This window comes from Gastrolobium bilobum, unplaced genomic scaffold (assembly GCF_033153095.1).
Source record: "Gastrolobium bilobum isolate Gb01-03AN ecotype WA unplaced genomic scaffold, APGP_CSIRO_Gbil_v1 utg25868, whole genome shotgun sequence".
In the NCBI taxonomy this organism is placed as follows: Eukaryota; Viridiplantae; Streptophyta; class Magnoliopsida; order Fabales; family Fabaceae; genus Gastrolobium; species Gastrolobium bilobum.
Window position 1 is genome coordinate 1 of NW_026898426.1, and position 25,001 is coordinate 25,001.

At 34.8% G+C, this 25,001-nt stretch overlaps 3 protein-coding genes across 3 annotated transcripts; 1 reads left to right on the forward strand and 2 right to left on the reverse strand.

Annotated features, from left to right (window-relative positions):
• Positions 1-94: 94 nt before the first annotated feature.
• LOC133316163 (uncharacterized) lies at positions 95-2,789 on the reverse strand (the record flags this gene model as incomplete). Its single annotated transcript, XM_061517886.1, has 4 exons — positions 2,318-2,789; positions 1,648-2,182; positions 887-1,542; positions 95-642 (listed from the first exon to the last, which is right to left on the reverse strand). Coding segments are annotated over exons 1-4 (2,211 nt in total), but the record flags the coding sequence as incomplete, so codon positions are not given.
• A 10,424-nt stretch (positions 2,790-13,213) lies between these two features.
• On the forward strand, positions 13,214-15,177 carry LOC133316174 (gallate 1-beta-glucosyltransferase-like). Its single transcript, XM_061517896.1, has one exon. The coding sequence runs from the start codon at positions 13,438-13,440 to the stop codon at positions 14,857-14,859; it is 1,422 nt and encodes a 473-aa protein (XP_061373880.1). The 5' UTR covers positions 13,214-13,437; the 3' UTR covers positions 14,860-15,177.
• A 417-nt stretch (positions 15,178-15,594) lies between these two features.
• On the reverse strand, positions 15,595-24,979 carry LOC133316175 (triacylglycerol lipase 1). The gene is made up of 9 exons (XM_061517897.1): positions 24,743-24,979; positions 24,345-24,458; positions 20,743-20,883; positions 19,786-19,896; positions 19,554-19,697; positions 19,434-19,474; positions 19,239-19,315; positions 17,039-17,134; positions 15,595-16,035 (listed from the first exon to the last, which is right to left on the reverse strand). The coding sequence occupies exons 1-9, from the start codon at positions 24,899-24,901 to the stop codon at positions 15,713-15,715; spliced, it is 1,206 nt and encodes a 401-aa protein (XP_061373881.1). The 5' UTR covers positions 24,902-24,979; the 3' UTR covers positions 15,595-15,712.
• Positions 24,980-25,001: the final 22 nt, after the last annotated feature.

Below are 25,001 nucleotides of genomic sequence, written 5' to 3' on the forward strand. Positions count from 1 at the left end.
TTCCACCAAATGGCATATCAACACAGCTTGTATCAGAAATTCTAAGAACATCTCTCAGTGTCCTATCCAGAGCCTCAAAGCAAAATCTATGTACCATTGGAGCTTCATCCCAAATGATTAGCTTTGTTTTTGACAGCAACTCAGCTATAGTAGATTTCGGCCTTATATTACACGTTGAATCTTCATTGATTTGAATAGGAATACGAAATCTAGAATGCGTTGTTCGTCCTCCAGGAAGCAGAAGGGAAGCAATTCCGCTAGAAGCAACATTAAGTACGATTCCAGCTTTTGATCTAATAGATGCTGAAAGAGTATTCCAAATAAATGTTTTTCCTGTACCATCGAACTCGTATGGGAAAAATAACCCTCCATTACCTGCCGTAACTGCTGAAACAATTTTATCATAAACAGCTTTTTGCTCATCAGTGAGGGAATTAATTAGTCTTTTATGCTCCTCTTCCAAAGCAAATCTGTCATACATTAATTCATCCAACACTAATCGATTTTGCATATCAAGCAAAGTTTCACTATTGATGCGTGGCATTGACGGATAATCAGAGAGGCATTTCCCATTGCTCTGCAGTACCTTATCAATTTCTTCAAGAGTTATGTTTTTTATAGACTCTTCTGTAAGAATTGCATCTGACAAAGCATAAAATTCAAAGGGAAAAAAATTAAAAAATTAACAAAGATAAAGTAATCAAAGAAAGAAAAGAGAGCGAAATAAGTACTAAAGCATCATTTGCTGAATGCGAGCAAAAAAAAAAAAAAGCACTAAAGCAACATTTGCTGAATACGGGCAAAAAAAGCTAATAAATACTAAGGCAGCATATGCTGATTTCGGTTAAACAAAAAAAATTGTATGAAATATTATTATAACACGTACCTTGACGTCCTATTCTTTTCCTATGCCGATAAACAACGTCGTCGGATAAAAATTTCCAACACTCTTCCCAAACTTTTTCAGGTCTGTTCATTGCGTTGGCAAATAACAACAGAGCAAACAGACATCTAAGATAAGCAGCAGATCCCCAGGAACTTGCCTCCTTAATTGCATCAATGTACTCATTGTCATCATCCAGAAGTCCTAAAGAATAGCACACATCCTTAAATGTAGGAAAAACCACGCCATTGATCGTTCTAAGATCTTCATAACTGGTGCAACCTCTTTGAAAATTAAGCAAGTTGCGAAGATATGAATCTTCTCCATTATTGGCAGAAAAACGATTTATCCTTCCAATGGAAAATCCTTTTTTTCTCGGATTCCATTCATGCGTTTTTTCTTTGAAAACAAATTCAGTCGGGTACTCTCCATAAGTTAGATGCCTACCTTCTGGATATTTTTTATTTGCATCCATCCAAGACTCAAAAATTGACAGTCTAGACTCCGCCCTTGTCTTTACATCATACAACGAATCATTATCACTGAAAATAATGTTCTTTTCATTAGGCAAGTGAAATGGCAATCTCTGAACAGGGGGATATCTCGAATGAAAGTCAAATCCAAATATTCTCCAAGCTGCTTCACATGCGGAGACATACCTATCATAAATAAATAAATCGGTGAACATTTAACTTAATAATTTCTCAAAAAAATTGTGCCAATTTTGTAGGAAAGCAAAACACAATGGAGATTATTTTTAGTACCTGCATTCATAAAACATTTTTATTTCATCGTCCGAATGATTTATGGCAGCTGTCACTCTGTCATTCCCTTTGTGGATGTATTTAAAAAGATATTTAATGGCACTTCTCTGGCAAGTATATTCAACGTTGATATGAGCCTGGTACTTTAAAAGAAGGTGTGCATTATAGGGCACAACATAACGATTATCAAGTTCAACACCATTTTTGTTCACAACTCTCCCATCATTTCTTCTCTTATAATGAGGAAATCCATCATCGTCAATCAAAGTACGGGAGCAGAAGTTTTTTGGAAATTTTTTTGAACATCGTCCGTCCTTCATGCAAGGAGATTTGTAATTTTCAGGACCACATAGACCATGTATCATGTAACTCGTGACAGCCATAAACAGCGTAGGATTCGTTTCCTTGTCAGGTATCTCCGCTGAAATCAATTTATCAATATCAAGAGCACTTTCAGCTTTGCTTGAAGGGTTCAAGAATAGAAGAATATGAGCATGAGGTAGTCTGCGCTTTTGGAATTCGATTGTACAAACATCTGTTACATTCAAAGAATATAACATAAGTAATAATAAGAATACAACAACGTTATAGAAAGATTCAATGCATGACATAATTTTTTTTGTATAAAATCCAGTTAACAAAAAGAGTATCAAGTTTATAATATACTTACATGCAATGACTCTGCCAAGAATATTTTCCTTTTTTAAATCATGTAGCAACTGGTCCAATTTGAACTTGAAGACTCTGCATAGAATATCAGGCCGATCTTCAGGGTTCAGCTGTCTAGCCCTAACAAATCGTGTAATTTCTGTCCACTTAGGATTGCACGTAATTGTTATAAAAAGATCAGGATATCCAGCCCAACGGCAAATTGCGAAAGCATCTTTACAATTTTCAGCCATATATCTAGGTCCGCCTGTGAATGAAGAAGGTATAATGATACGTTTTCCAGTGCTCAGTGCTGCATCTTCACCACTATCTAATGAATGTTTTATATTTTTGTACAACTCAGCTCTCAGATGACTCTGGTTATATCGAATGAAATTAAGCCGTTCAAACTCAATCATAGTGTATGCATCAACCAGAAATTGTTGGAAAAGTTTCCTTGATCGATGTAGAATTTCTGATTCTCCAGATCGCATCTGAAGTCTAAACGAAAAAAATTCCTTCATGCTGATCATGGCTCTTGCATTTTTCCTACCACTGGATACAGTACGCTGGACATCATCACGATAACCGTCTTCACCGTATGGAAATAACAATGGATACTGCAAGCCAAGATATAATGGATGCTTCACATCGATGCGCTGCAATACTCTATCGTTTCAATAATGATATCCCTATCGCCCATAGCACTGTCTATATCTCCAACAATCAAAGCTGCCACTTTGGATGCTGTCGGAAGATTATAAACTCTTCCATCACTACCACGCCTTCGAATAAGCCTCAACTTTACACCATTAAAGTCATCTTCCTTATAACGGTCTCTAGCGTACCTGAAAGACTGAGCTATACTGTTGTGCTTATCGAACATCTGCTTCAATAATCGGATAATTTCAGGATCAAGCATATCTTCAGTACTGGTGGAACTGCAAATTTAATAAATAAAAACTTTGTCATTCATATTACTCAACATAAAAAGATACTCCACATATGAAACATGAGAATTGGGTCAAAAAAAAATACACCTTAGACAACCAAGTCTGTTGTCCACTTCATGCTCAGTGTCGTAAATATAAAGTTGAGCAAATTTTGGAGACTGACTATCAGCAGGCAGAAGACTGCCAATTAAATGATGAACTCTCCCCCCAACTCTAAAACAGTAAGGGCCAGAACCTTGATTTACTGATCCATCCACTTTTGCTCCAAAGGAGGTGAAGGAAAAAATCATATTGTACGCTCTAATATTTCGCAAAAAATGGCGGCTCGTCATATTGGAATTAGCATGCAATTGAAGCAATGTATCCGGAGCAGTTTTTAACAAAGGAAGTTGAACTTTTTCATTGACACATCACAATCCAAATTGCGGCATACTTGGGTTACGATCCCTCTTAGTTCTTTCTGCATACCTCATTTGTGCTCCACAATGATCGCAAACAAAAGTAGGATACCCTGCGTCCCAATAATCTAAACATATACAAATATTTTTAGATTGAAATAAGCTTGGTTGTCAGACAGGAAGTTTTTTATTTGTAATAGCAAATATATAATTTGAAATTATAATTAAGACCTCCATTGATATAAAACGTGTTTCGCACATTGAAATTGTTTATATAAATATCTATAATAGAAAGAAAAAATGATTGGAAAAAAAAGACATGTGAACACAATTTTTTTTTTCATGTATTAGATGAACCAAATGAGCACCGCTTTCACCATAAATAGTAGACTATAAAAAAAATACTTTGTAAAAAACAAAACAAAAACTACATTGGCACATTCGAATCATCTATATCCATGATTGTAACACAAAGGATAACGAATGGAAAACTAAAAAAAAAAGAGGCCAACAGGAACAAAGAGTTGTGATTCAATATTTGAAAATTGAAAATTGAAAATTAATATAAAGACCTTGATGGATAGAGGTAATAGTTGGCACATTGGAGTCATTGACATCAGTATCTGTAACACAAAGCAAAAATGTAACAAAAATTACAAAAGACATTTTTAATATAAAAATATTTTTAACTGCGTATTAAATCGGATTTGTGCTCACCATATTGAGTATAAGTTGCAGACAAATGTTCTCCAAGATGATCTGTAAAAATAAAAATAAAAATGGCACATTGGAATCATCCATATTGAGTATAAGTTTTAAACAACAATCGATTTAACATCAGTCCTCAAGTTGAAAGACAAACGATACTGATGCTTGGTTGGCCTAAACACATCGCTATTGAATCCAACTCCAATTTTTTTTATAAAATAGCACTCTCCTTCGTTGATTTTATTCTGCACCTGCAAGGTACCTTTGACAGTGGCGTGGATTCTACCACCCTACAAAAGAATGGAGCCAACTTATGTCAACAACGTTAACTAAAATGATCAAAACAAAGATGGAAGATTTTTAAAACACCGAACACAACCTGTTCATCCAATAAAACCATTTCAAGATTGTCCTCCAAATTTTTACGCTGAAAGTTAGGAACTTTCCAAGTCCGAACCACCTTCACCTTAATCCTCCAGTCCTCCTTGGCAGGATTAACATCCTTCAGAAAATCATATTTTGAACTCATATTGTGTGTAAGAAGAAAAAACAGAGAAGCAATCACCGACGTTGAAGAATAATGCGTATCAGGAATTGTATAAATGAGAGTGATTTATAGTTCTTTAAAAAATGTGAAGTTTTTGAATTAAACTGAATAAAGATTTAAAAAACAAAGATAACGACAAAAGAGTGATTCAGTAGTTATAAATGAGATTTTCATGGAATAAAACAGTCATTTGTTTTAATAGCAATGAATATCCCATTTTTTTTTCAAAAAACGTAAAGATTTGAATTAAACTCAATAAAGGTTAAAAAAAATGATTAGATTACATGATAACCATCAATTATTTAAAAAACAAAGATGACGACAAAAGAGTGATTCAGTAGTTATAAATGAGATTTTCATGGAATAAAACAGAAGTTTTTTCTAATAACAAAACACTCATACCTGATTCCACTGAATCAAGAGGTTAATAAAAGATTCAAATTTAAAAATCTGAAAATAAGGAACAAAGGTCGGGATATGTATAATTTTTTTTTTTTTACTAATTAATTTTTTTTCGAGTAAATAGAATTGTACTCTTTAAAAAATGTGAAGTTTTTGAATTAAACTGAATAAAGATTTAAAAAACAAAGATAACGACAAAGAGTGATTTAGTAGTTATAAATCAATGAATATCCCGTTTTTTTAACAGTCATTTCATGGAATAAAACAGTCATTTGTTTTAATAACAATGAATATCCTGTTTTTTTTTTCAAAAAGCGTAAAGATTTGAATTAAACTGAATAAAGGTTAAAAAAACGATTAGATTACATGATCAACATCAATTATTTAAAAAACAAAGATGACGACAAAAGAGTGATTCAGTAGTTATAAATGAGATTTTCATGGAATAAAACAGTCATTTGTTTTAATAACAATGAATATCCCATTTTTTTTTAAAAAAACGTAAAGATTTGAATTAAACTGAATAAAGGTTAAAAAAAACGATTAGATTACATGATCAACATCAATTATTTAAAAAACAAAGATGACGACAAAAGAGTGATTTAGTAGTTATAAATGAGATTTTCATGGAATAAAACAGAAGTTTTTCTAATAACAAAACACTCATACCTGATTCCACTGAATCAAGAGGTTAATAAAAGATTCAAATTTAAAAATCTGAAAATAAGGAACAAAGGTCGGGATATGTATAATTAATTTTTTTTTACTAATTAATTTTTTTTCGAGTAAATAGAATTGTATTCTTTAAAAAATGTGAAGTTTTTGAATTAAACTGAATAACGATTTAAAAAACAAAGATAACGACAAAGAGTGATTAAGTAGTTATAAATCAATGAATATCCCATTTTTTAACAGTCATTTCATGGAATAAAACAGTCATTTATTTTAATAACAATAAATATCCTGTTTTTTTTTTTCAAAAAACGTAAAGATTTGAATTAAACTGAATAAAGGTTAAAAAAAAAGATTAGATTACATGATCAACATCAATTATTTAAAAAACAAAGATGACGACAACAAGGTTTCCACAGAATTGAATTCCTTTATAATATAAGATTTGTCATAAATAAAATTTGTATTCTTTTTTTTTAGGGAGTATTAAGATAAAAAAAAATTGAATATCACGAAAACTTAATACTAAATAAAATACTATTTAATTGTAAAAAAAAGTATGACTCACCGGGTCAACCCGTCCCGCAACAAGTGGAACCCGTTTTGACACACTTTTATAGCAGGGAGAATTGAAGTGGATTGACAGGTTGAAAACCTCAACCCAATCATCCTGTTTTGACAGATTGGCTGATTGATCTGTCAGACTAACCCATATTATCGCCTCTAAGTGCGTCATTACTACACTAATAACTCTTGAATAATAAATTTTGTTTCTATGCCTAATTGAAAACATTTGAAAGAAAGAAAGAGTGGTCCCGATTGCCCGAAGAGTCTTTTATTTATATTGATCTAAATTATATTTTGATTATAATTGTTAAGTTTATTTGCCTCTAATAATTTTAATTTAATAATTATCTGAATTATTAGATATAAGCAAATTAATAATTAAAAATGAGTAGAATTTTTTTAAATATATTATTTTTAAATCATAATATATATATAAATTTTAAACCTAATGTTTTTTCTTAATTGAAAATATCTTTTAAAGAGATATATGCGGTTTCAGTTTTTTGTGACTCTATCGTTGTTTCTTTTTTATGCTATCCAGCCTGTGTCATCGTTGTTCATATTCTTGGAGAGCTTTTTAAGTATTCTTAGGGTACATACATGGTTACATCTCTTCTAAAAGGATAAAAAATTGAGGAAAAAAATAAAAATAAAACTGCGGATTCAGATGAGATAAAAAAAATTATATTTTAAAAAAAAAATACCAAAGAGTATCGAACTTGATATTTCTGTAGTATCCAAAAAACATTCATATTCGTGATATAGCTTTGGGCTCTTTTGACCGTGTGAAATATTCCACCAATTTAATTTAATGATCAAATATATTACTATGGTGATGTAGCAAGACGCATAATTTGTGGCTACATACTTAATTATGTCATTATCAGATGCGTGTTTAAAATAATTTGAACTTGTACAGTTCGCATCTAATAACACCAATATCATATCCAATGGGTGCAATTTAGTTAGTTTTGTGACGATGAGTTAGTGATGTTGGATATGTGTTCGATTCTCGCTGAATGATCATTGAAGAGGGGGCTAAACCTTAGCCATAATTGTTCCCCCGCACTCCTGATTAGTCTTATAGCCGACTCGAAGAGTCGAAACTGTAAAGAAATCAGGAGAGCCTACTCGTCTCAAAGAAACAATTAAAGTTGATTATAAAAAAATAAAAATAAAAATAAAAAACGAAAAAAAAACACCAATATCAGATATGCATTTCTAACAAAAGTGACTAGTAGATTATGTGTAGTCACGTAAGCATTAGATGTGCGTTTGGTCACATCTATACTAAATATGCATTTAAATCTGCATTATTTCAAAAAATGCATTTATTAAGAAAAAATCCCAGCTCCGGCAAACCGGAGAGCATTTATACTGAAAATGACAAAGATTTTTCAATCAGACTTTACAGACGTACGTTCTTACCACCCTTTCTCTTTCTACCAAAAATTGAAATTAATGATGCGTCATTTTTATATTAATTTTGCCAGGGTAAACTACGTAAAATTACACAAACGACACGTATACATGAAAAGGAAAAGCCAATGTGCTTAGAGACGTTTGGTTGAAAAGAAATTTTTTTAAATACTAGAGAAATGTAATTACTAAGGAAAATGTTAGAAAGTGAGTTTGATGAAAAAATATAAAAAAAGTTGTTTGGTTGACTGAAATATTACCAGGAAAATTTATTTAAATTTGCAAAATCTATGTTCGGGAGAAACTTCGCACCTGTCTTTCACTTCCCCAGTTATCTCAAAATACCACATCTCAAGTGGTATTCTGTAACAGTGAATTTTATTCAAAAATCAACACAAAAGTCATTTCCCCATCTATCCTATTTGCCTAGTATTTTTTTCAAAAACTTGAATCAAACGTAGTATTTCTCAATATCCACTTACACTTTCCCATCAATCCCAAAATAAATCTTCTACGAAACACTACCTAAAAAAACCAATGCATACTAATTAGGGAAATACAACAATAATATTCTAGGATAAAGTAAAAGTTTCCAAGTGAGACAATAACAAGAATAGAGAAAATAAATTGAGGAGTGAGAAAAATAAATTGATGAACCCCACCATTGTGTATGCAGGAAACATTATTTTTGTCTTGTGATGACATGTTATACATAAAGCCCTACTAATTAAAAAAAATTATAATTATACAATTTGTTCAGCTGTTTTTGTATCGATGAATTGTTTTATCAACCAAGTCAAACTTAATTAAATACAAATTGGATTCAGCCGATTTTTTGAAATAAATTTAAAAAAAATTATACACAGGATTTGAATGGAAGACATGAAGAACCTTTCTGACAAGACAGGCTAATTACGCTATCAGATAACCTGTAACTGTGACGTTATGTTTATAAATTTTTAATTTATTTTAATATTAAACAAATTTAATTTCGTTGAACATAATGTTAAATTATTATTATTATATTTGGTTTAGTTATCTCCGCGGCTTTTCCTTGCCACAGAGTAGGCGTATCTTGTGCAGAACAAATTGTGCTCAACTATAATATTCAATTTGACTTAGACACGCTCTTGGAATTACATAATTAATAATAATAATTATTTTTGACGGAGCGTTCTAGAGTCCAAAAACAAATAAAACAAAAGTATTTAAAGCAATATGCTAATTTATTGTCTGGTAGTAGGGCTCTGGATTCTAATTCCTTAGCCATGAAACAGCAAACGTATTTCCATAGTTATCACTCATTAATTCGTGTAAAGTTATGAGTCATATTCCTTTATATACAGATGTTGAATGTGCTGTCCGTGGTGTGGTGCTGGTGGTGTCGTGTGGCTGCACTTTAAGTCATGACTGACGAGAGGATGAGGTTTACAATTTTTGTACCGTTTTACTACAAGTAATGTTTGTGACATTATTTAATATGAATCAATCATGGTGTATCAGCCAACACAGACAGGGTTATATTATATTATATGTCGACTATTCATGGAGAAGATGACAAACGCATCAATTTACCAGGATTTACTGGACGGCCCTTTCAGTTTTTAATTAGCGTACGTTACATCATGTCATTATTTTTAAGGGTTTTATTAATATCATATTAAAGGAGATAAGTTATCTCATGTCATAGAGATAAATTTGTGGACTTCAAACCAAATGAAAAATAAAAATAAAATAAAATAAAAAGGTGGCACAGTTATCGAAGGGTGTGTAGGATAGAAAGCTATCACATGTAGAGTGTGCATGACAACCATTCTATTCCTTAGCACTATTTTTAAAAAGAAACAATTCTTTTCTATTTCTGTGCCATGAAACAGCTTATGAAAAAAAAATGTGTTTGATAACATGTTCTATTTTTATTCCGAGAATGAGAATTGTGTTTGATAACACAACAAAAAATATAATAAAAAATAATTCCTATAAAATATAAAAAAATTTCAGATCATCACTTTCCTTTCCACGTGGTGTGGTTGTGGTGGTGGCGGCAACGGCGGTACGGTACTGGTGGTGGCAGTGACGTTGTGAAGATAGTGGTGGTGGTTGTGACGGCAGTGGATGTGACGATGGCGGTGGTAATGGTGGCGGCGGTGGCGATAGTGGTGGGGATGGTGGTGGTGGAGGTGACGGCAGTGGTTGCGACAATGGTGGTGGGTATGGTGGTTGGTGGCGGCAACAATGGTAGCAGTGGCATGGTGGTGGTGGTTGTGAAGGCATCATGGTGGTGGGTGGTGGCAGTGACTGCGGTGGTGGTGGTGTTGGTAGTGGTGGCAATGGCGTGGCGAGGGTGGTGTAATGGTGGCGATGGTGACGATAATGGCTGTGACGATGGTGGTGGTGGTTGGTGGCGGTGGCGGCTGCAGTGACGACGGTGGTGGTGACGATAGTGGCTGCGACAATAGTAATGGTGGTTGGTGACGTGATGATGATGATAGTGGTGGCGTCGTGGTGGTGGTAGTGATGACGATGGGGTGGTGGCAGTGGCGTGTGATGGCGATGGTGGCGGTGACGGCAGTGGTCGCGATGATGGTGGTGGTGAAGGTGATTGTGGTGGTGGTGACGGCGTCGGTAGTTGTGGTGATGGTGATGGTGATGGTGGTAGTTGTGGTGGTGATAGGTGGAGGTGGTGGTGGCATCGTGGTGGTGAGGGGTGGTGATGACGACACTAGTGGTACGATGGTGGAGAGTGATTGAAAGAGATAAGTGTTTCTTATTTTGTGTCTGGGAACAAAAAAACAGAAATTTTTTTATTCTTTTTTCTGTTCTCCAGCATAAAAATTAAACGGTTCATCCCGAGAACAAAAAAATAAATTATTTTATCAAACGAGTTTCCTATCCATTTCTGTTCCCGGGAACAGAAATTAAAAAATAATTGATTTAGGGAAGGTTGTCATGCACACCCGTAGCTTATAAGAGTAGTTTTTTTCCTACTTTTAATGTATAAATACTAAAAAGATGATCATGCCGTGCAACTTCGACTATTTTTATTAATTTGATCGTTAATTTTTAGAATGATGTATTTGTATAAAATCATAAGTTTGATTCACGACTTTATAACATTTTTTTAAATACTTTGTATTAAATTAATAAACGTTGAACATAATTTTTTAAATGAATTTTTTTTATATTAAATGCAAAAATAAAATAAAAAATATCGGTGAGAATCACGACATATATTAAACCTGTAACTCGATTTCACAAATGATTGGTAGAAAAATTATGGCCACTAACCATAACTTTAATTATATCTTGGCTGATATACCATATCTAATAATGTAACTTTGTAATGACCATTTCTTGGCTGACAAACGCTTCAAATTCATGAATAAAACTTACAATTTTATACAAAATACACTATTTAATTCGAAATAAAAAGTTACACCAAATTGATAAACAACAAAGTTGCTACGCGGATAAAAAAAAAAAAAAAAAAAAACGATCTAGCCAACGGCATTTTTAGCATTCTAGAATCAAGAGAGAGTCAAATTGTACAACTCTACTAGCAGGAGCCAAAAGTTTTCGTGACAAATTTGTTATCTTCACATCACCGCTAACGCCTAAGCTGCAAGCCGGAAACTCACTCTCTCTACGTACAGATATTAAAAAAACTATCATTTTATAGTTATATTTATTATTTATTAAAAATTTATTTTAAATTTATATAAAATTCTATATCCTACATTTTGAAAATTTCAATCCACTGATTATATGTAAAAGTTGTGTGCCACAATCGGTGGCGGATCTAGGAAAATTTTTTTATGTCCGTATATTTAATGGCGGGGTTCGGGGCAGTGTCTTTGAATTTTTTTTTGCAATCAATCCTCTCTTTATATAAAAAAAGAAAAAGAAACAAAAGATAAAGAGAGTATGTGAATGAGTACGTGACACGGAAGAAAGAATAAGTTTTCTCTCTAATCAATTTGGGTTACTATGTTATTTTAATCATTTCAGTACGTTATTACATTGCTAACTAATATAAGAATAAATATCTTTTTTGGTCCCTAACAAAAAATTCGGTTCACACTTTATTCTACTATAAAAAAAATTAGTCACTTGATCCATATAAAATTCAAAGTGGACTTATTTTGGTCTTTTTGAGAATGTAAGTCTTTTTAAAATTTATGAGGGACCACAATTTTAACTATATTGATTCACTTTAAAATTTGTAGGAGATTAATTTTTTTTCGTAAAGAACTAAAATAGGGATCATATTTTTTGTTAAGGACTTAAAAGAATATTTATTGTTAATATATATATATATTGAATCAAGATACAAATAAACACCAAACTAAAAGAAAAAAAAATTGAAGTAAAATTTTTTATGACCGCACGTGGATCCGCCATTGGCCGCAATTATATTTGTTTGTTTACGTAGAATTTTATATACCACCGAACAAAGTAGTCCTTTTCTCCATAAATTTTCTTTATTATTTGATTGTGATTACTGATTGGTGTCTCTATATATAAAATAAAAAAAACTAAAGGAATTTATGTGCTCTTTTATTTTCGATCCGAATTAAAGCGTCAAAACCTAACCAACCACTACACGCATCTTGACTATTTCAATGTGTAAAATAAATTTGAGTGCAAAATAATATAACTATTTTTCTCGGGTACATAACATATTACGAATATTCATTTTTCTCGTATAATTAACTTTCATTATTTGTTTCCGGCGTGTCCCTGGCTTTCATAAATGCTTCTCTACATACATCATGCATACTCTCAATTGTTTATTTCATATATATTACCTTGGAAAAAAGTATATATCTTTTTAAATGATATAAAGTTGTGTCATTTTACATGAGAGGAAGAGATAAATCATAAAAGAGAATAGAGATTTTTTTTAAAAAAAATATAGATCTCACCTCTTTGTGAGAGTAAAAGAATATAAGATGTGTCCATATCTTTTTCCATTTATTACCTTATATTACCTTACATTACTTTCCTTCTTATATATACTGGCTTGAGCATCACGATACCGTAGATCAGTATATTCTGTTGAGTGAAGTAATCTGAGCATTTTTTAAATACTCCCGTGTACTTTTCACAATTGTTCATATATATTACACTCATGTCCTAAAATATGAACCTGCTTCCTTTTATATTTACTTCATCTCTTGTATATATAGACTTCAGCATCAAAATCGTGAGCTAAGGTATCTTGTTGAGTCAAGCAATCACCACATATATTTGTAAACGGTCCTCCCTTCTTAGACCGAACATTAAACACACGGTTCATCCATGTCGAACCGAACAACATACTAATCGCTATTAATGTTTTTCATGTGGTGTTGTTGAGGGTATATAACTGCTACCTTACAATTGGCACCGTTATTTAATCTTGCAGTGCCTACGTCCCGAGAAAAAGCAGTGAGGGAAAAAAAAAGAAAAAGAAAAAGAAAAAGAAAAAGAAAAAATGGGTTCTGAAGCTCCCATTCATGTCTTCATGATGTCCTATCCAGCACAAGGACACATAAACCCGCTGCTCAGACTAGGCAAGTCCCTTGCAGCAAAGGGTTTGTTTGTGACCTTCACTACCACAGAGAAAGCTGGTAAGGATATCCGAACTGCTAACAACATCACTGACAAATTAGTCACTCCAATTGGTGATGGTTTTCTCAAGTTCGAGTTCTTTGAAGATGGTTTGACCGATGAGGATCCCAAGAGGAAGAGTCTCAGTGATTACTCAGAACAGCTTGAGCTTGTTGGGAAGCCATATGTTTCCCAAATGATCAAGAAATATGTTGAGGCAAAACATCCAATTTCCTGCATCATAAACAACCCTTTTATTCCATGGGTTTGTGATGTAGCCGCTGAACATGAGATTCCTTCTGCTCTGTTGTGGATTCAATCTTGTGCTGTCTTCACCGCTTACTATAGTTATTTCCACAAACTGGTGCGTTTCCCTTCAGATGCTGAGCCTTATATTGATGTTCAATTGCCTTCAACAGTCCTTAAATACAATGAAATTCCAGACTTTCTTCATCCTTTTAGTCCATATCCATTTTTGGGGACACTCATCTTGCAACAATTTAAGAACTTGTCAATACCATTCTGTGTATTGGTTGACACCTATGAGGAACTAGAGCATGATTCCATCAACTATCTTTCAAAGTTTGTCCCCATAAGGTCTGTTGGCCCTTTGTTCAAGATTTCAAAAGCACCAGGCACAAGCGATATCCGTGGTGATTTCATGAAGAGTGATGATTGCATCCAGTGGCTAAACACAAGGCCACCAGCATCTGTGGTGTATATCTCCTTTGGGAGTGTTGTTTACCTGCCTCAAGAACAAGTGACTGAAATTGCTCATGGCCTATTGAACTCTAAAGTCTCATTTTTGTGGGTATTAAAGCCACCAAATGAGGACCTGGGACTCAAGTCCCATGTTCTGCCAGAAGGGTTCTTTGAGGAAACCAGTGACAGAGGCAAAATGGTACGGTGGAGTCCACAAGAAGAAGTGTTGGCTCATCCTTCAGTGGCGTGCTTCATGACACATTGTGGTTGGAACTCATCAATGGAAGCACTCACTTCAGGGGTGCCAATGTTGACATTTCCAGCATGGGGTGACCAAGTCACAAACGCAAAGTTCTTGGTAGATGTTTTTGGGGTTGGTATTAGATTGGGTTATAGCGCGGCCGAAAAAAAATTGGTAACCAGAGATGAGGTGAAGAAGTGCTTGCTGGAAGCAACACTAGGGCCAAAAGCAGAGGAGTTGAAGCAAAAAGCATTGAAGTGGAAGAAGGCAGCAGAGGCTGCAGTGGCCGCCGGTGGCTCCTCCGACAAAAATATTAATGAATTTGCGGACGATATTAAGAAACGTGGCGCTGTTAAGATATGACATGAAAATTTATGATGCACGTGCTAAAGAATAATTTGGTAGGAATCCCTTCCAATCGAGTAGGGTTTGTCTCTTTTTGGAAGCATAATAATAAATGCATACGAACTATCCGTGATGCTCTGTATTTAATTAGACACTGGAGACACCCTAATGATTTAGCCTTTTGAATTGTCATAGATACTTAATGATGGTTTGTTGAAAGTCCATATTTAGTTATAAAAGCTAAGTTATTTAATTTTTCAGAATATACGATGTTGGCTATGAAAGGATATCCCCAGAGAATCATCAAACATAATTCGATCGGGATTATACCTGCACTCGTCACCATTAATTCATACTGTGTTAAGTTTTACTTGAAAATTACTTCTTTATACACCTCTCAAGGTGATTAAACTTTTTGGCTAACCTTTATGTTACATTTTTATAAGGATAAAGTAAAGATGTAATCAAATAATAAATGATGTTTTACTTACTTACCGGCATAATATTATTGAGAGTAATAAAGCTCATCCCAATCTTCAACCCCACGGGAGCAGTTCATCTCTTCTACATCTACATCGAGTGGTTTTAACTTTTTGTCCCCTTTTATTGTTTGGTTTTAAATTTTAACCTCTCTCTCTCTCTCTCTCTCTGTAATGATGAATGGTTTTAACTTTACCAAACCGGCTAATGGCAAACCCAAATGGTAAAAAAATAATACAGGATGCTTTACAGATATTACAGAAATATGGCGCCATGCAACGCCATGGATTCTTTGTCGATCTTTCATCATCTGTACAGACAGAAAGTGTAATAATCCATGGACCAATAGACCATATTATATTACATCCATTATACAGGAAGGAAGCAATATTTACATACTACTAAATTTGGCCAATGACCTAAAAAAACTAATCATAGGATCATAAAGATCTTGTTTTGCTTGCAAACTTAAAATGAAGTCAATATGACCATAGTTTTTAAGATAAACAAGCTCCGGTGTGGATGGCAAATCCTTGAGAGTGTGCTGGAAATCATTTATATCTGCTAAAGCGTCATTTTCCCCATAAGCCATCCACAGAGGCAATGATTTGGGTATGCGGCTAAGATCGAACTTAGGTGGTTTCAACTTGCCATACTCTTTAAGATTTTTGAGCTTTCCATAATCATACTTGGAGAATGTACCTTTGCGGATCACTGGTGAACAAATGGACTCATCAGAGAAGAACCATTAAGAAGATTATAGCACATGAATACTCACTTATAAACTATCATACAAAAAGTAAAAGCCTGAGCGAATAACACAGCGAAAGAAGATTATCAAACTTAATGTCTTTCTAGCAATTTCTGAATGAAGTTCAAAAGACATGCTCTTGGAAATAATCAGATATTTGATAAATAAAAGAATTACAGCTGATGAGGATCAACACTACTCGAACCTTTCACCTATGCTAGTCATGGCTTGGGTTTGATTCTCAAGTTTTCCATTTTGGCAGGCAATATGCAATCCCACCATAGAGCATGTCTTCCCCTAATCTAAACTTTAATCTACTACAAAAAAAGTAAAAGAATTACAGTCCACCCATCTGCTGGTTCACCATCAGCCAGAGAAGTGATGGCAGTTGCTAACTAGTAACTAATCTTTGTGATATGGTCTTTGGCGAGATAAAACATGTCATACCCAACATAAGCCTCTATCCTATGCAGGTAATGGAATATTTATTACCAAAAATAAAAGAAGAAGAAAATATAGCAGAATTGCTTAACTAATATTCTTGCAAGTTTGTACTTAATACTGGCCCATTAGAGGAAATCATCCAATTCATCCTAGTCTCGTTAACCTACATTTGTAATGAGCATTACTTTGATGCATGCTACCAAGTCCTAAATTGGTGAACAATCATACTCATGAAGAGGTAAACAATACTACGGATCATAAAAATAGTGATAATAATAGAACGAACAAACAAACAAGAATTAAGGTTGACATCTAGACAAATTGTCAAATTCATTGCCCTGGCTTATGTACATGAAGCAAAACGTTGTCTTCTGAGTTCGGACCTATTTTACAATATTTCTTCTCCCGTCCCTACAAAGGCATGTTTAGCTACTTCACATCATGCAAATGTTATGATCATATTATCAGACGTTACCAGAGGAAAAATACTTAAGGCTACCAAATGAAGATAATGGAGCATACTCTGGAAAAGGTGGCACAAGTTTTTGGAGGACGACGGATGAGGTTCTTGTTCAAGATAAAAAGCCACACGTGACTCATTGAAGCAACAATTCTTCCCTGTAATTTTAATGAAGTGCCTTGAGTAGAAGCATTTATCAAAAAAGAAAGAAAACAACAAGAAACACAACTATTGAAAAATGAATGAGTGAGCAACTTCCCAATTATTTAGTCCAAATGATACTGAAATAGATAATCAGTTAGCAGAGAGAAAATATCCTTTGAATTATGCCAAGACCTTCAATATAACCAGTCGATCTGAACAGTGTGATAACCACAATATGTTTCAGGTAAAGCCAGTGAACTAATTGCAATGGCAAGAATTACTTTTTTAAGGGAAGGACACCTTATTGTTTTTGTTTGTTTACTTTTCATACTTATTATAACTCCCTTTCATAAGCACCTAAAAACAAGAGGAATGTCAAATTCCGATCTCACCCATCAAGAAATTCCATTCCATTAAACCAGGAATTTCTAATACAAATATATAATAAAACGCCATAAATTTCTTGCTTTCGACAAAAACAAAACAAATGACCATGTATAATACCACGTCCACATCATCCATAGTTCCATACCATGAATGCCACTCCTTCTTTTTCCTTTCAAGTATTTCCTAAGCTCCATTCAAGGAATAACTTTATTTCCTCCACAGACTAAGCTGCAAGTCTAGTACTGCAGCAAGCCGAAGCAACAATACAGAAAAGACATTACTTGAAGGGGCCTTTTAATCTGTTATCTTATCCTTGACAACTTTTTCCATCCTTGGGCGATAATGCACATAAGGATTCACACACACAATCCAAATGCAATACATTGAAGTGCAAATTCAATTCAATGAAAGAAATAAATGCATGACAATTTGATAGGAACCCAACTCCAAAATCAATTAAAAATAACAGAACACAAGATTTTGGCCTGGAAATCCAGATTTTCTGATATATGTATTAACAATAAAACTATTACCACTGATGGAAATATATTGATAAGACTCCTTTTAGGATTCTTATCATATATCTACTGCAAAAGGGAAATTCTAGATATCCAAATGACATGAAAGAAAGGATAAAATGACATAAGGAACATAACAGTGAGTGAAGAATTCGAGAGGCCACACACTCTCCCAAGGTCCCAATTCCAAAATATATCCCAGATACCCTCACACACTTCACATTCTCATCTTATAGTCAGCTTAACCTCCAAGAATATTCTATTTTCCCTCCAAAAGTTAGTTATGCCACCTCATTGGTAGAACATAATCCCCTACTACCCACCTTACATACACCTTCATGAGTATATTCCTACCACAATGATTTCATAATCTCAAGTTTTGATTGGCAATAATTTAGTGATTAAGAAAAATCAGATAGAGTTATAAATTTGCACACTGACTTAATGGGCAGAACAGTCTGTTGGCCACACAATCTTTTGACTAAACTAAATATTAACGGTTAAATCAGAGAAGGCTCCCCCCTCCACACTCTAGATACAGATTTCATACAATATCCAACTCAATGATCCAGCAATATAAATTGAGTGGGGAGAGAAATTTTATAAATCGAGAAATTGGCAATCTTCTTTTTGGACCAAGTTGAATTCATTTGCAAACTCAGTCATGATTTAAATAGTAAATCTCTGGCATTTAACAGCAGGAAGTATCCTGGTTCCACAAAACGCTGCAAAAATCAATTTATCTTTACTGAGTACTGACACTTCAATGAGGTATGGGAGGAAAGATTGAGAAAGCCTTTCGTTGCACACAGAGAGGAATAGTCCAATAGTCTCCACATATAATGCCCACTCACCTATATCTATGGCCATATCAACTGAAAAAACAAGATGCCTCAGCCTCAGTAATGGATAACTGGACAAGCTTACAACAGCGAATACAACACAGAACAAAGAAACTAATCCGCTGTTCACTTAATCCTCCAACAGAAAAAAGAAATAGAAAACTCCATTATGTGGAGAACACTCTTTGGATTGAACAGTTCAGCACTATCACAAACACAACAGATTGGAGTTCTCCAAATTGGAGAAGACAATAGGAGTCTCAACAAACAGATAAACCAGCAAGAACATTCACAGCCAAGTATGAGAACTCAGTCAAATCCTTCTAAACACAGACAGACAGACAGACACAGCCAGAGTGAGAGACATTAACCTGTTATGGATGACAGCAAGTCATTGCAACTGAGACGGGTATCACATAATGAAACCAAGAGACTGGCTCCCCATTCGCTGAAAATGGGTTAAAAAATATATAAAGTGAACATTTGCTAAACTAGAAATACATTGAAGAAAATATGCAAAAGAAAAAGCAAAAAACAGGACAGAAGGAAAATTTAAACATTAAAACCTTTTGAAGTTCAGTTGATGAACGCCCATGGCAAGAATCATCTGAACAAAACCAGTAATCATTTCTCATCTCAAAGATTCACTTTTACAGTGAAAATTAATAGAACAAAGTAATAAATACCTGATCAATGTGCATTTTAACCATTCTACATACTAAAGGTGCACTGACATGATCCAGGTATGATATTGGAGATAGAAGAGCTGCAGCTTCAACTTTTTCTACTATCTCTGGTTGAGTGAAGGCAGCAAAAGAAATAATTGTCCCCTAAGAACGATGAGAAATATATAAAATGTATGCTATAGCGACCACCAAATAGCAGGTGAAAAGGATGATGTACAAGAATCATATATACCTGTGAATGCCCAACTACAAATAGCTTTGAGTTCGTAACTGAATAAATGTAATTGATCATTTCTGCAACATCATACAGGGCTAATTCCTGCCAACTCCAATCCCAAAAATGCTACAAAGGAACCAAAGCTCAATTAGTCACATGACTCACATCACAGACATGGTGAAATGTATTACAGACTGATAAAATAAATTTAGATAAAAGAAAAAAATAGTATAAATTTCAATATGAAATCATAAAAAATATGGCTCCAACAGTTCCACCAAAGATAGTTAAGCACCGTTGAAATGAAAATACTAGAATCATGACAATATACAATTAAAAATGACATAGTGATCGAAAATCCTAAGATCTATAGGTATCAACAGTCTCTTGGACGAAGCATTGCTTCTTCCCCACCCTCTTCTCCCTTCTTGTGATCATCATCAGTACCCCCTTATATTAGGGGTCTGTTTAAAAACTCAAATTGGTACTGAAAATGAGTGGTTTCTGCACCAAAAATAAATTATCGGTGCTTATTTAATGCCTACCAAAATTAATATAAGTGAAAGGTGCTGAAAACATTAAGTAGCAACCCTTAATTATTAAAATTATTAAATGATACAGCTACCTTTGGTATGACCTCATTTATATTATTAAATGCCAATAGTTTCCCTTAATACACATTCAGAACTTACAGATCTTTTCAAACATTATAAAATAAAAATTTAGTTGTTTCACAACTTAGAGAACTTTCAATGCTAAAATTTTTAGATTTATCAAATACACCCTTAGCGACACTATAGAGAAAAGAAAATAGTCTTCCCATTTAATTCTATGTTTCTCCCTTGTTTTACAGTTACAAAAAGCCATCAGCTTTATTCATTATAATAATAAAACGATAAAAACTATCACACGCAGTTGACAGACGCTCGATATACTTTATAACATAAAGGATAAAGCAAGTCACCCACCCACCTTATTCTTCTCTGATAAAGATATATGCCCATGGCTCCAACGTGTTCCACGCACATTTCCTACCCAAACATCAAAACCATGATCTGCAAGGATGAACCCCAATGATTGTTCTGGATTATTTAGAAACCATGCATCACCTGCCTGATTGTATCAAATGGCTTCAATAAATCAATGTTGAGATTCAATCAAACCGTTTAAAACTTAAAAAGGAGTTTCACACCAAAGAGAGTTAAAAGAAACCTACTTCCCCCAAAAAAAGCAAGTTTAAAATATAATGCAAATGTTTTGAAGTGTTAACACTAATCCAAACACATCCCAAAAACTATGCAAATTTGACAAAGTGGACTGAGTTACAACAGTTCAAACTTTATACAATCAAATACCTAGACATCAAAATATAACCACTAAGTTAAACACCAAGGTGTCTGCATGATATCAATTAACATTTACTAGCTTCCATTAATAAAAGGATTAGATTGGTATCACTTAGTCCTTATTAGTATCAATTAGCATTAGCAATGGTTGGCTTTACCTTTTTATAGTATGAATTAACTTTTAGTATTTCAAATCCTTGCTATAAAGGGCACAATGGCTGTATGGAATAAACAAGAAGAAATTACTTCTTTCCAATCTTTCTCTCATTCTCGCATCTCTATCCCCCTTCTCCTCCATCACTTCTTTGCAGTTTCGTCCTCTCCAAAAATTCACTAAACAACTGGTGCTTTCATCCAATCTTGACTCCACCGTGCCAGCAACATGTTTTCAAGAGTACAATGCTCAATTGCAAGCAGTGCAACAACCGCTACCGTCGAACAATTATGCCAGGATTTCCTAGACTTCCAAGCCAGCCAACTCTCGGCAGAAAGTATCATGGCATTAAAACGTGATCAGCACCTCGTTGCCACCACTGCCAATTGATTCAAGATAGGGCATTCTTGGCACCATTCATCATAAGTTCACACTTATATCAAAATGTGCCCACTTTTTTCCTCAGGTGATCCAAACGTATTCCTTTTCAACTATTGAGTTGACATTCATACCACAATGCACCTACATCCATTTGGTTCGAAGACTTGGCGGGTCTAGCGGCTGATGACCTCCAGCACAATTAGGATGCATTTGTTAGAGGCATCCGTCGCTGCTTTGGTTCCTCCAAGTATAAGGATCCTGTAACTTTCCTTTCAAAAACCTTGCCAACTAGGTTTTGTTGTCTCTCTCAATAGCATTTGCATAGCTTGTAACTTCAAGTGCGCATGGCGGTCCAAGCTCATTGGCACCAGACTTGCATGATTAAATCGTGTCGGTAAGCATACATGAGTGTTGTTGGCCTGCTATTGCCCGCAACGCATCTCAATGCACCTGCAGCCGCTTGGTACTAAGGTATGGCGACTAATAACCTCTTGCCCTATTGGGATGCATTTTTTTGCGCCATCTGTTGCCGTTTTGATTGTTCAGTGTATGAAGATCACACCACCCTCTCCATCAAGCTATCTCAAATAGACTCTGTCCTCGATTACCAAGCCAATAAAGTACAACCCAATTAATCCCTTCGAGTACGAAAATCCCACTGCCTCCTTGCCAAGCTATCACATATAGACTCCGTCCACGATTACCAAGTCACCTTTGAGAACCTTGCTAGCCAGGTTCATGGTCTCTCTTAAGATCATTTGTGCAGCTTGTTTATCTACGGCTTACAACTTCAAGTGCGCATAGCGAACCAAACTCATCGTTTTATAGACTTGTATGATGCATTCGCATTGTTGTCCATATACGAGCCTAATCTCAACTCAAACAGGCGCACCTTAGCAACTGGTCATTTTAGCCACCGCCCTCGGCAACACCAATTCCGACAACCCTTTCCTTCTTCCAGTCCCTTGTCAAACGGCTTCCCATCAAACACTTGACAAAAGTCCAATCCTTTTGTATTTGCAAGGTCTTTGCTACAAGGAAGACAACTTGCTACCTCCCGAGCCTATCGAGCTAGATCCATTTAAACCATTGATAGGTAGTGTCTCAACTTGAGGACAAGTTGTGTCCCCATGAGGAAAGTAATGTTACACACCAAGGTCTTCGCGTGATATCAGTTAACATTTACTAGCTTCCATTAATAAAAGGATTAGATTGATATCAATTAGTAATATCAATTAGCATTAGTATTTATCAACTTAACCCTTTTAGTATGCATTAGCATTTCTTTGCTTTCCTTTTTATTATTTCAAAGCTAGATTATTAATGGCGGTACTATGCGCGCTATATCGTTACAGGTGCGGGTAGCAGCTCCCAACCACTATTTCCGCTACGCAATGTGATGGTTTGCAGCGGCAATCGCGGGTAGTGGATCATGACCATAGTGCGATTGCATCACTATAGTGACGAAAGGGCAACAATCGACTTTTACCGCTTTTTAAGTTACAAATCCTATCTGGTATGCCTCTCTACTTCTCTCATTCTTGTGACTCTCTCACCCTTCCTCTTGCCTCTCTTCACTCTCACAGCTCATTTTTTATGGTTTACCAAAAAGCCATTCATTCCTTTCTTGGACTTCGTAACAACGTTAGAATGATACGGGGGAGCTCAAAACACTTTGCAAGGGATAATTGCACTAATGGGGTAAATGATAAACCATAATAAGCAGGATAACATCACATCTCAATCCAAAATCTTAAGGCGGTGAGTCTATGGTTCTTTTCCACTTGTATATATATGATCCTCACTTGGTCCAGTTTTAACCAACGTAGGACTTCCCACTCACACGTGAATTTTGTTTCCAACAAACAATCCATCAACATCGGTGAATGATCTCCTTTGTTTTCCAGCGACCCACTCGTCAATGTCGATAACGACACACAATTAGCCAGTAAGTTAAGTTTCTCTTTCTCACCTGATCCGTACCTTACGTAAAGATAACTAGACTTATCCTCCATCTGCAATTTATCTCGAGTTGTCAAATAAACATATTTTTCATATTTCCAGCTCCCAGAATTTCTTACTCTCTATTTAGCTTCAGTATTTCAAGCAATTCTGCAACCCACTCAAGTCCTATCATCATCCAATGATAACTATGTGTAATATAAGTATTGGGTAATTTTTATTTATTTTTTACTATTTATATATGTGTAGTAGAATTTTGTATTGCAGTTAAGTGGACTTCATTGTAACAATACCGCTATATTGCTATAGTGTTTTAGGTATCGACCCCTATATAGAATGAACAAGAAGAAATTACTTCCTTCCAATCATTGTCTCAATCTCTTCTTTTTTCTATCAATCTCTTATTCTCGCCTCTCTCTCCCTTCTCGTATGTCATCTCTCAGCAATTCTGCCCCCTTCCAGAAATTCACTAAACACACTATGACAAGCTTTATACATCACTATCCCATTTCGATAAATATGTTATCTTCACTAGTGAAAGATAAATAGCTGAAACTTAGCAATACGCAACATTGTCACCGAAAGATCGTGGAATCTCTCAGCCAATTGTGTTAAGATAGAAAACAGAAAGCTGAAATTTCAAACATAAAAGTTGGATCTCATACACGAAGCATATTATATTGGCATTAGGAAGAGTAAATTGAGAGCAGATAATGCGAAGGAATGTTGACCATGAATAGCCCATGCAGAAGCAGAACCGGAGGAACTCGTTCTCCAGCGCGAAGACGAGGAGAGGAAGAAGAGACACGTTGAAGACCTAACAAGAAACCATCCTTTGTTTGAATCTGAAAGTCATAAAACAACCCACCACTTAGCCATTAATCATTAACCATAACACAGAACACGAAGATATAATAAAAACACAAAATGCTCTATTCCTGCAACTGCAAATGATACTAATTTCAAATATATAAAAGAAAAGGGTTGTGTTACCAAAAAAAAAAAAAAAAAGAAAAGGGTTGACTTAATTTGATGTGATATGCAGTGGATAAAAATGACATAAGCTTGATTTTGGAGTGTAGGGCATTGAATTGAATGAAGGGTGTTTGGTAACAAAGATAGAGAGTACCGTATATTCGGAGCAGGGGTAACCGGCGGGGATAATGAGCTCCTCACACAAACTGTGTCGTTCTTTTGGGTGGCTTCCACCGTCGAAGGCGTCAGCGATGTCTGCCAACAGTATTGAGACTGTTATGGCCACTGTCGCCAACAACCTCCCCATCCCCATCCCCTGATTCTCAATTCTTAACCAATTTTAGGTATCAAACGGCAACGCTTATATAATGCATGCCGTTTTGCCAGATAATTCACCACGCGCTTCTCACAGC